This window comes from Lithobates pipiens, unplaced genomic scaffold (assembly GCF_037356315.1).
Source record: "Lithobates pipiens isolate NorthernLeopardFrog02 unplaced genomic scaffold, aLitPip1_a1.2 Scaffold_8, whole genome shotgun sequence".
Taxonomy (NCBI): Eukaryota; Metazoa; Chordata; class Amphibia; order Anura; family Ranidae; genus Lithobates; species Lithobates pipiens.
This window is the reverse complement of record NW_027507903.1, coordinates 387,009,776-387,022,171: the sequence shown is the minus strand read 5'-3', so window position 1 is coordinate 387,022,171 and position 12,396 is coordinate 387,009,776. Positions and strand designations below refer to the sequence as shown.

Genomic DNA, 12,396 nt, shown 5'->3' with positions numbered 1-12,396 from the left:
TGGGATCTGAAATGAAGCTGGCCTTGACTTTTATTAAGAGCCAGATCCAGGACGATGTTGATGTCTTTTCCTATGGCCTCTTGCTTCCCACTCTTGGTGCGTAGCTTATTCAGGGGGTAACACTGTTTATTCCCCTTATCAAGGCACCTCTAAATCCTCAAGATTTAAGATTGGTCTGGTCGGCTTTGTTAAATTAGCCGTTTGAGCCTTAACGAGAAATTCTCATGGTTCTTTGACAAGAAAGATAGGCTTTTGCTTGCCATTTCTGCTGCTAGAAGAATATTGGAACTAACAGCTCTGTCTTGTAAGATATTTTATCATGTATAGGGACGAGGTGATTTGATGTCCTGATCCTGAACTCTTACCAAAAGTGGTAACAGGTTTTCATTTAAACCAAGATATTATTCTTCCTTTCTCCCCAGAAGCCTTAATCTGGGGAAGAGAAAAAGCACTACAGTCTCTTGATGTAGTAAGAGCGATCAGAATCTATTTAAGGGCGACTGCTCAGGTTTGCAAAACACAGGATTTGTTTGTACTGCCAGAGGGTCCAAGCTATGGACAGGCAGTGTCAAGATCCACTATTTTCCAAATGGGTTTGTCAAGTGATCAAGCTTCAGCTTAAAAAATTCTTCCTTCTCATATTAAGAGCACACTCATCCAGGGCGATTAGTGCCTCTAGCCATCAGGCCTCTATGGCTCAGATCTGTAAGACCGCAACATTGGTCTTTGGTTCAGACGTTTAGCCGATTTTTTTTTTTTTTCTCAAATCGATATTAAAGGTCACGAGGAGATTGCCTTTGGGCACAGCATATGCTGCAGTATGAGTCCTCTGGCCTCAAGTTTTCCTTGATTCTGTCACACCCCCCCCTTTTCAGCTAACATTGCTATAGGACATCCCACATAGTTATTACTATGGTGCTGTGTCCCCTGATGTAAGAACAGAAAATAGGATTTTTAAAATGGCTTGCCTGTAAAATCCTTTTCTTTGATGTACATCAGGGGACACAGAGGTCCCTCCCTTCTCCTTATACACCGATTGCTTGGCTACAAAACTGAGGACTCCCAGTAATGGGAGGGGTTATATGGGGGATGTTCATGCCTTAAGGGGTGTGCCAGTGTCCAGCACCTGATGGTCCGATATAACCCACATAGTTATTACTATGGCGCTGTGTCCCCTGATGTATATCAAAGAAAATAATTTTACAGGTAAGCTGTTTTAAAAATCCTATTTTTTTTTTTTTTTTTTTTGCTAGAAAATTACTTGGAACCCCCAAACGTGTGTGTGTGTGTGTGTGTGTGTGTGTGTGTGTGTGTGTGTGTGTGTGTGTGTGTGTGTGTGTGTGTGTGTGTGTGTGTGTGTGTGTGTGTGTGTGTGTGTGTGTGTATAATATTATAAAAAAAAATTCTAACACCCTAGAGAATAAAATGGCAATCAGTGAAATACTTTTTTTTTTCACACCGTATTTGCGCAGCGGTCTTGCAAGCACTTTTTTTTGGGGGGGAAAAAAATCACTTTTTTGAATAAAAAAAAAACAGTAAAATTTGCCTATTTATTTATATTGTGAAAGATGTTACGCCGAGTAAATTGATACCCAACATGTCATGCTTCAACATTGCACCCGCTCATGGAATTAGAAAAAAAAAAAATATTTTTCTTTTACTTGATTTTATTTATTTATCTTTACACGGTTTAAAAAAAAATCACTTTTGTTCCTATTACAAGGAATGTAAACATCCCTTGTAATAGAAGAAAGCATGACGTGATCTGGGGTCAAAGTCCTCAGATCTCATATTTGGACTTAAAAGGTAAAACATTTTTTAAATTACTTTTATTTTAATTTTTTATTGCATTTAAGAGGTATGGGTGGAAGTGACATTTTGGTGTTGCTTCTGCCCTCCTATGGTATAGACGAGTGGAGGCCATCTTGGCCTCACTCGTCTCAATACCCAGCAGCAAGAAGGACCCAATCGCCTCCGCTGCTACCGGCTCTGGAGAGCGGCGGGGGGGTGGCACCTCTCCTGCCGATAAAAGTATCTCGCAGCTAACCCACCACGGACACCACCATTATCGTAAACAGGACCGCCTCCTGTAAAGAGGGATATCTCGGTTGTGGCAGCAGTTGCCGCCGTTACCGAGATATCCCTCTTCAAAGTACTGACATATGTACAGGAGGCGGTCCTTAAGTAGTTAAAGTGTAAGTAAACTGCCCTATCGTTTTCAGCCAAGGAAGCTGCCATCTTTGCCTCGGTTTAATCTTCAACTGCTATGGTGATGCACATGTGATTCGTTATGACACCAGCCATTGGATGGTTTGATAGTTTGGCTGTGCTCTCAGCCAATGTGCAGTTAGCATTCCGGACATGTATATATATATTTTTTTTAACTGTTTAAATCAATGGGTTTACGTCCACTTTAAGTAACAAATGCGGAATCCTCTTCCTAAAGAACTGTGCAAATGTGGAATAGACTACTGAGCTGGCCAGAACCAGCTTTTGCTTTAAAAAGGCCTGGATTCGTTACATAACTGGATACTAACATTTATAGGTAAACTTGATCCAGGTAATATCCAATTGGCTCTCAGGGGATCAGGAAGGTATATTGGCCCCTGGATTGGATAATGCTCAACCGGATTCCTTTTTGTAACATGAGAACTGGATGCATTCCTAATGCACAAAATTTAACTGGTTATAAATAGATATAATAACTGGGGTTGTGCTTTTTTTATTTATTTTTTCCCATACCCCCCCCCCCCCCATTTCTATTGTAACACATTGGGGGTTATTTACCAAAGGCAAATCCACTTTGCACTCAAGTGCACTTGGAAGTGTAGTTGCTGTAGAACTGAGGAGTCTTTGCTGATTATTTTTATTTTTTTATTTTGTCCAATCATGTGCAAGCTTAAATGGCTTTTTTTCCCTTGCATGTCCCCCCTCGTATCTACAGCGACTGCGCTTCCAAGTGCACTTGTAGTGCAAAGTGGTTTTGCCTTTCATAAATAACCCCCATTGTAAAACGTTGTAACTGTGTACTAATGTGTGTACATTTTATATTTTTAGCTTGCAGTTTGATCCAGCGCCACGCAGAGGAGAACCACATGTTACCCGTCGCACCCCAGATTATTTTCTTTAAAGAGGATTTCACACTTGTACAGTATTGCCACAAGCAGGATATTGACCTCCGGAGCCGAGAAGAGAATCTGAAGTTTCAGTCAGAGCATTTGTCAAACATGTACTGTTTTCAGATGGACCAAAAGATGTGCCATATACTAAAGCAATGCCTCTCGTCTCGGCAGCCCCTGACCATATTAGAAAAGACTGTTCATTGCATGCTGAAATAACCTTGTCAAAATGAGAAATTTCCAGTTTCCTGGCATAGTACTACTTGTAATTTTTGCTTTCTCAGACTGCAAAAAATACAACTTATGATGTATACATTAACACCTTGTGCATACAATTTAACTTTTCCATTTAGTAATTTGCTTTACTCGGCATGATTGTAGATAAGGGTAGAAACTGTTTGGGGAAACCCTGTATCATGATTGGAGGCCTGCAGCCTCTACAGTTGTAAAGGGATTTTAATGACCTTTTCAGAGAATAAGTACTAAGGCCTACATTGCTCCTTTTTGTGATTACAGAAATGTTTATTTTCAGGGAATACAATCTTTAATTTCTCACCCATGCCCAGTTTGTTTTTCTTCCCGTTTTTTTGTTTTCTGCCTCTCGTTTCTTATACATTGTTTAATGTTAGTTTTGACCAGAACATTTTCTGTAAATGTTGCAGTCCAAATGCAGCAATGGATTTTTTCATAATAAACTTGTGAACAAAGTACTTGGAGATGTGAAACTTCTTCTTTTTTTTTTTTTTTTTGTTTGTTTTAGAAGCGTGAATCAAAAAAAGGCTAGATGCTTAATGTGTCCATGTACATTAGTCAGCTACGATTTTTGTTCGGTAAATTGGGCAAAGGTGTGGTAACTGTCAGGTTTTTACTGCTGGGGGGGTGCTTTTTTCTTGAGTAGCATTGACAAAATGTGGCGAGACATGGAAAGTTTCACTTTTGTCACTGGAACAGGAGGAAAATTGAATGAAGAGAAATCTTCCACCTCCAAAAAAGGCAAAAACCTGACCTGTGGGCAGAGGGCACACATACCCCAGTGCAATTGATCTGTAATAGTTTTTTTTATTTTTTTCGTTCATTGATGGACACAGCTCCAGTAATCTTGACTGTAGGAGAGGACTAGGCATAACAAGTAAACCATGTGAAACACACAGAACTGTAAAGTTCCGCCCAAGGGGCAATTCCTCTGGTAATAACCCCTCAGCCTGCTTCCTGCAGCTCAGTGAAGAAGGACCTAGGCTCCCGGCTGAGACCATCGGTCCTGAGGAATTTTTTTGTTTGCCTTTTTGCACAAGATCTTAAGATCCTGTGATATGCTATCAACAGCCAGCTGGGTGACAGGCTGGATAATATAGAGCCTTGTAGTCTCCCCAGCCTGGCCATCGAGCGTGTACAGACCCTAGCTACGGGCTGGGTCGGCCACGACATGCCCCTCAGGCTCCAGGGGCGGCCGATGAGCGCAATGCTCTGGGGCACACATGACCAGACTACAAATGTCTGTCAGTGTGCCGTGGCCAGCAGCCACCCCGTACTGCTACTGGGACAGAGCAGCTGGGCATTCCCTGGGAGGTCGATTAGGGGGTCCTTCTCCTCCCTTTCTATCCCTGTCCCTATTTTACCCCCCTCCGTGGGGGATGCTGCCTGACTGGGCTGTTGAGCGTTGTGTGTACCCGAGCCAGGGGTCCTCTGGGGGCTGACTGTCTGTGTCCCTGGGCTGTCTAATCTCTCGGCTGGTGTTTGTGGGCTCTGTATGTGCTGTACCATTATCTGTGTTCATTCACTGTGTACAGTTACTTGTCGGCCATTTTCTGTGAGTCTCTGCAGGAAGCATGGCCAGCGGCCATTTTCCCCCATGATTTTTCTCTATAAGGACTATTACGGTAAGTATTCTGACAAAAAAATTTCAGATTAATTATATATATATTATAATCTGAAAATTTTTTGTCAGAATACTTACCGTAATATTCCTTTCTTGATGGACTCCATGGCAGCCAACATGTGGGTTTAGTCCCGCCTCCATTACCCTATAGGACGATATTCCCAAAAATCTTTGCTCCCTGCCAGAGGCTGTGTTCGGTAACTATCCTACTCCAGCCATTTGGGGGGGAACTCCTGCTGGCATGGAGTCCATCAGGAAAGGAAAATTACGGTAAGTATTTTGACCAAAAATTTCAGTTTTCCTGACAGACTCCATGGCAGCCAACGTGTGGGAAATAACTCTCCAAACACACCCGGATGGGAGAAAATGCTGAATAAGCAAAGATTTATTTGACACTGTCAACCGACAAAACTTTAACACCAAAGTCAACTGAAGACAGAGCCGCCGGCTCAACACAATGATTCATGAAAGTGTGGATTGACGACCAAGATGTTGCCCTGCAGATAACATCAGGCGCAACATGGCACGAGGCCGCCAATGAGGTAAACAGACTTCTGGTTGAATGTGCCGTTACCGCCTGAGGAGGAGCCAAGCCCTTCTCTCTATATGCCCGCTGAATTGCTTGAACTATCCATGCAGCAATTGATCTAACTGATGCACAGAAGCCCTTGTTCTTCCCATAGAACAGAACGAACAGATAATCCCACTGACGAAATGGAGCAGTAACTTCCAGGTGTTGCTTTAAGGAGCCACCAACATCGAGAGGATGAACATCTGAGGATCCAGTGCACCTGAAGGTGGGGAGTGAGATCTCCTGATTCTCATGAAAAATCAAGGTGACCTTAGGGTTTGACCCCAACATTGGAACCAGGACCACCCTGTCCGGGAAAAAGGTTAAGAAAGGTTCTTTGGCTCCTAGAACCTGATTTTCCGATACCCTCTTCGCCGAGGTGACAGCCACCAAAAAGGCAGTTTTCATGGTGAGCTCTCTGATGGAGATTTATCAAGATGGGAAAAAAAGTCCAAAACTAGTGGCAGGTCACATTTGGGGAACCTGAGTTTCCTCTGGGGTCTGTCTCACTGCTCCTTTAAAGAATTGTTGAATTAGGGCATGTTCGGCCCATGACACTATTGTGAATGCGGAGATAGACACTTGTACCCTAAGGGAACTAACCGACAGGGGCAAGTCCAGGCCTGTTTGCAGAAAACTCAAAACGTCTTGAACTGCATTAATTAGTTCTGGAGGACATATAGGACGCAAACTTAGACCAAATCCGTTCATAACCTTTATTAGTGCTCCGTCTTCTAGCACTTAAGAGAGTGGGAATAGCTTCCTTGGGACATCCTAGTGCTTCCAACCTTCCCCTCACCAGAACCAGGCCCTCAACTGTAGGTGAGCTCGACATGGGTGTAGAATCATGTCTTGGGAGAGCATATCCCGTCTGGACGGAAGAGGAACTGGATCATGAAAGCTGAGGAGGGATAGGAGAGGAAACCAAGGCCTGTTGGGCCAGTGAGGAATTATGGCTATTATCTCCACCTCTTCCCATCTGAGTCTCCTCAGGAACTGGAAGATGATTGGGATTGGAGGGAAGGCATATGCCTTGTGGAACCACCACTGTACTGTTAGAGCGTCTATCCCATAGGCTCGCAGATCCATGAACCTCGAATAGAACTTTGTTGGCTTCCTGTTGTATCGGGAGGCAAAGAGATCCACCTCTGGAGAAATCCCCAAGGTTAATATCCACTTGAAAACATCCTTGTGAAGAGCCCACTCGTTGTCCAAGTGGACTCGTGAGAGAAAGTCCGCTTGGACATTGAGAACTCCAGGCACATAGGCTGCCATTAAGTTGGCCAGATTCTTCTAGGCCAACGCATGATCGGTTCCACTTCCAGTAGCAGAGATCGACTTCTGGTGCCCTCTTGCTTCCTTATAGGCTGCCGCTGTCGTATTGTCCAGCCTGAAGACTACAGCTGTTCCCACTATTGGATGCGGAAAGGCCAGTAATGCTAGAAAGGCTGCACGTAACTCTAGAACATTTGACACTATTCACCGAGAGGGGAAGTCCCAAATGCCCTGAGCCACCTCCGTCAGACAGTGCGCCCCCAACCTCTATTTCTGGCATCTGACATTACTGCGATCCACTTGATTGGAAGAATGGACTGGCAATTTAGTAGGTTCTCCCGACGAAGCCACCAGAGGGAACCCCTCATGACCTGAGTGATACAGATGGACTGGATTTTCTCTCCCGACCACTGGTAAAGGAAACCCATCTGAAAGGGGTGCATCCTCTATTGTGCCCCCTTCACCAACGGTATAGTGAACACCATGGTGCCTATGATCCTTAGACAATGAAGTGCGCTGAGGTGAGAAGAGAGCCAGGCGAACCCTGTCCCGAACTATTGCAAGCTTCTCTTCGGGCAGAGAGATGGTACATCTCACTGGTGTCAAAGTGCTCCGAGGAACATGAGACTGCGCAGGCACTAACTGGCTCTTTTCCAGATTCAGGAGCCACTCGAATTCCTTGAGGGTTGAAATGGTCTGATCCCTGTGTTCCAAGAGACCATCTCTGTCCTGAGCCAGAAGGAGAAGATCGTCCAGGTAGTGATGAATCTGGATTTTTTTGATTCTTAATGCCACGACTGCCAGCAGGACCTTCGAGAATGTACGTGGAGAAGTTGACAGACCGAAGGGAAGGCATGTAAATTGCAAGTGAAGCTGGCCTATGGAGACCCAAAGAAATTGTTGGAACTCTGTTGCCACCGGGACGTGAAAATAGGCGGCTGAGATCTATTAAGACAAGCCAGTCCCCTGACTGCACTGACTGTTGGATTGTGGACAGGGTCTCCATCTTGAACCTCTCCTTTTTTATGAAGCGATTTAGATGCGTCAGGTCTATTATGGTTCTCCATGCACCGTTCTTCTTCTGGACCAAGAAAAGAGGGGAATACATTCCCATGCCGCGTTGGTCGACTGGAACGGGAATAGCGGCGCCTTGATCCAACAAAGATTTTATGTGGGCTGAAAGTATTTGCCTTTTCTCTTCTGACACCGGAATGGACGTGGGAACACACTTGAGCTTGCGGACACTCCTGAATGGCCAAGTGTGTCCAGAAGAGACCGTCTTGATGGTCCAAAAATCCTGGATCGAGGCCGCCCAGACGTGCCGAAAATGGACCAAACGAGCTCCTACCTGGACCGTCTGGGTGGGCCCGATCTCAAAAGCACTTGGTTGGTTCCTTCTCCCCCGTCGAACCGCTCTTCGCAGTCTTCCTGAGAGACGTTTGTCTGGACCTCCAAGATCTGGAAAATTCCTGTCCAGGCCTTTAACTGCATGCCTCCCTGGCACGGTCTTGATTCTGATTCCTTGGAAACAATCTTCTTTGGCTCTGCAGACTTCTGTCTTGGGGAAGAAACCCCGACTTGCCCCCAGTGGCCCGAGTTATCACACTATCCAGTTTATTGCCGAAAAGAGACGAACCGTCAAAGGGGATTCGGCACCAGACTTGCTTTGAAGCAGGATCGGCTAGCCAAGGATGGAGCCACAGGGCACGCTTGGCAGTCAAGGAGGAAAGCGTAACTCAAGCCACCAGCTGAATAATGTCAATCGAGGCCTCTCCCAAGAAAGCAGAAGCCAGCCTCAGTTCCTGGATGGGTGAACTCTTGGCAAGATCTTCCGAGATTTTTCTAAATGTCTCATCATTATCAGACCAGACTTCCATTGCTCTAGACAAGGCGGCCAAGGCTGGTTTACAGGCCATGCCTGCCATAAGATAGATCGGCTTCACGTCATAATCTATCCTCCTATCCAGAGCGTCCTTGAAAGAGACTATCCTCCAGAGGAAGGGTCACATGTCTGACCAATCTCATTACTGCCGCATCCACCAGAGGGGAAGATTCCAATTGCTTAACTTCTTCCTCCTTGAAAGGGTAAAGCCTCTGAATTTTGGACAGGAGAGAATTCTTCTCTACTTTACCCCACTCATCCGTGATCACTTCCCCCAATTTTGAAAGAAAAGGGAAGCTAATACGCTCCTTCAGTTGCTTAAAAAAAAAAATCTGTTTTGCCGGAGCTGTTACAGGCTCTTACCAATTCAACGTTTCCTTGATGGCTTTGACCAAAGGAGGGAGCAGAGAAAAATCAAAACCGTAACCAGCCTCATCTTCCTCAGATTTACTATCTGAGAGGACAGCGGACGGATGGCTAGGCAAAGAGGAATCCCAAGTGTCCTGAGCCTGAACATCCCTCCCTGGAGACTCTACGGGAGACAAATGGGGGGCCTCCAACTTCTTTAGACTGTCCTTGACCATCTTTTCAACCAGAGATTTCAGTTGCTGGTTGGAGTCACTCCTTTCACCAGTTGCTTTAACATAGCAGGCATCACAAAGGGACTTGTCTGCAGGGCCATGTGTCCTACATCCCCAACATAATCCTTCTGCTGCATGACTGGAGCAAGCCGTGGAAGGACGGGATGGTTCCCGGCTACGGTGACTAGTTCTCGCAGGAGAACCGTGGCATCTGGATCTGGAAGAGGACTGCCGGCGATGGGATTTTGACGAATCACTTCCTCTGTGAGAACTCGGGTGTTGGATAGACCTAGAGGGGCTGAAAAGGAAAAAAAACTGTGTTAGCGGAACATACACTGATGTTCCACTATCCCCCTGCCCCCCCAAGCAGGTAATTCAAGGGAATCCCTCCAACCAAATACCTGCTACAATAGGGCTGGCCACTAGCAGGCGGTGACGAATCCAGAATTCTGGAAGGGTCCATCAGGGCTGAAATAGAAACCACCCCAATTAAATACAGTGAACAGCTAGGAAAAAACAAGTAGTATGCCTTTTCCCCATAGACTCATACCTTTTGCTGAAGGAATTGGACACTCAGGAATGGCACTGTAGGATTTACAAGCATCCCAGAGGCTTGTAAGCTGTTTTCCCCTTTTAAAATTGCCGCCTTAATGACGTCATCAATTGCGCCATCACAATGCTAGTGCGCATGCGCGAACCAAGCCTCGTTCTCACGCCGGCCTCGCGCATGCACAGTATGACCGTTCGGCGAGTGAGGAAGTAGCTCGGCGGCTGGAACGCAAGGAAACCAGCCACCCTGTTAGCCAGACACACCATACAAATGGTGTATCCCCAGATCCCCACACAGTGGCACAGGCAAAAACACAGGACAAACGGAGAACGGCTGCCATGGACAGACATCACAACTCACCACTCCCGCACACGGTCACCAGCCAAAGGTAAGCCACCAATATACATGACGGACTTCTTGGGGGGGGGGGGGGGCGCGATAGTCACCTGCTAGTAGCTAGGCTAATGACCAGAATGCGGTTTAACCTGTCAGTGATCAGGAATACACCTCTTCAGCGCCTCTTCCATATACCCCTTCCATACTCTGCTAGTAGCTAGAGCTTATTGGAAACATGCGACTCCAAGTCGCTCGGCCGGTCCGCATCGCAGGAGAAAACGCAAGTCTTCAGGGTAAAAAGACACATGCTAGGTCCTTTGGAGGAGGATAAAAGAACACGGCCTCTGGCAGGGAGTAAATATTTATGAGAGTATCGTCCTATAGGGTAATGGAGGCGGGACTAAACCCACACGGCTGCCATGGAGTCTGTCAGTATTCGCCCCCCTTGAACTTTTCAACCTTTTTGCCACATTTCAGGCTTCAAGCATAAAGATATAAAAAATTTATTTTTTGTGAAGAATCGCCAACAAGTGGGACACAATTGTGAAGTGGAACGAAATCTATTGGATATTTTAAACTTTTTTAGCAAATAAAAAAACGGAAAAGTGGTGCGTGCAAAATTATTCGGCCCCTTTTTACTTTCAGTGCAGCAAACTCACTCCAGAAGTTCAGCGAGGATCTCTGAATGATCCAATGTTGTCCTAAATGACTGATGGTGATAAATAGAATCCACCTGTGTGTAATCAAGTCTCTGTATAAATGCACCTGCTCTGTGATAGTCTCAGGGTTCTGTTGAAAGCGCAGAGAGCATCATGAAGACCAAGGAACACACCAGGCAGGTCCGTAATACTGTTGTGGAGAAGTTTAAAGCCAGATTTGGATACAATAAGATTTCCCAAGCTTTAAACATCCCAAGGAGCACTGTGAAAGCGATCATTTTGAAATGGAAGGAGTATCTGATCACTGGAAATCTACCAAGACCTGGCCGTCCCTCTAAACTTTCAGCTCAGACAAGGAGAAGACTGATCAGAGATGCAGCCAAGAGGCCCATGATCACTCTGGATGAACTGCAGAGAACTACAGCTGAGGTGGGAGAGTCTGTCCATAGGACAACAATCAGTCGTACACTGCACAAATCTGGCCTTTATGGAAGAGTGGCAAGAAGAAAGCCATTTCTCAAAGATATCCATAAAAAGTCTCATCTAAAGTTTGCCACAAGCCACCTGGGAGACACACCAAACATGTGGAAGAAGGTGCTCTGGTCAGATGAAACCAAAATCGAACTTTCCCAAGGCGTCTTTCAGGACAGCACCTGAGAGATAGCGACTCCTCCCTCCTCGTTAGGAAACACCTTCTTCCTCCAGACTTTAAAGGGAGGCACCTCCCTACCACACCTCAGTTATTGTGTTTCCTCCGGCCCGGAGGAAACATCTTTTGGGAGGGAGTCAGTTCTCTTGGGTGTTCCTGAGGGACAAGGCTTCCTTCCCTTTTTTTCCTCCTTAAGGGACCCGCTGTCCTCCCGACCTACCCAGGCCTCGGCAGCGGTAGCAAGCGGGCTCCTCTTCCCCTCTTGGTGCTCGGAGAGAGCCGAAGATTCGGTGGCCTGCACGTCCGTAGGCGCGGCGGCACGCATGTGCCACCGCCATGTTTTTTTTTCGGCGGTCGCGGAAGTGACAGAGCGGGTCACTGGGTCGGCTGAAACGTTTCCGGCGTGGACGCAGGGGGGAGGAGGGAGGACAGGAGCTGGTGCCTATTTCCGCTTCCGGTCCGGTGCAGATGCATTATGGGAGTCCGGAGGCCGTGGGACTCCGTAGCCACAAGTGGAATTCTGCACACCTGTTATGGAAGATTCAGCGTCTGCAGCGGTGGGGACAGGCACCAGCAAAGCCCAGGTAGGAGGCAGCGGTTAAAGTCTGCCTTTTTTCTCCTATTTCCTGGCTTTTGGTCTCTCTCTTTTTTTCTTTCCCCCCTGGTGGCAAGGGGCCTGTCTGGGCACTAGAAGCTGACTGGTTTCTTCTCAGTGCACCTGTGTGGTGATCCCTATCAAGGCTGAGACTGGGTCTCACTAAGGGTTCCCTGTTTTTTTTCCCTTTTTTGTCTTTTTCTTCATAGGCTAAGAGCTCTGACCCAAAGAAGAGATGTCCTTCTTGCAGGGCCAAGCTGGGAGAAAATTGGAAGAAAACCCTGTGCAGTGCCTGCATTACTT

General features: G+C 46.3%; 1 protein-coding gene across 1 annotated transcript in view; it reads left to right on the top strand.

Moving 5' to 3' along the window:
- The window catches only part of PPP2CA (protein phosphatase 2 catalytic subunit alpha), a gene marked incomplete in the record, with an annotated part of 170,984 nt that extends 167,155 nt beyond the window's left edge, over nucleotides 1-3,829 (top strand). The window contains 1 exon segment of the mRNA XM_077473915.1: nucleotides 3,058-3,829. Coding sequence (XP_077330041.1) covers nucleotides 3,058-3,130 — 73 coding nt within the window.
- Nucleotides 3,830-12,396: the final 8,567 nt, after the last annotated feature.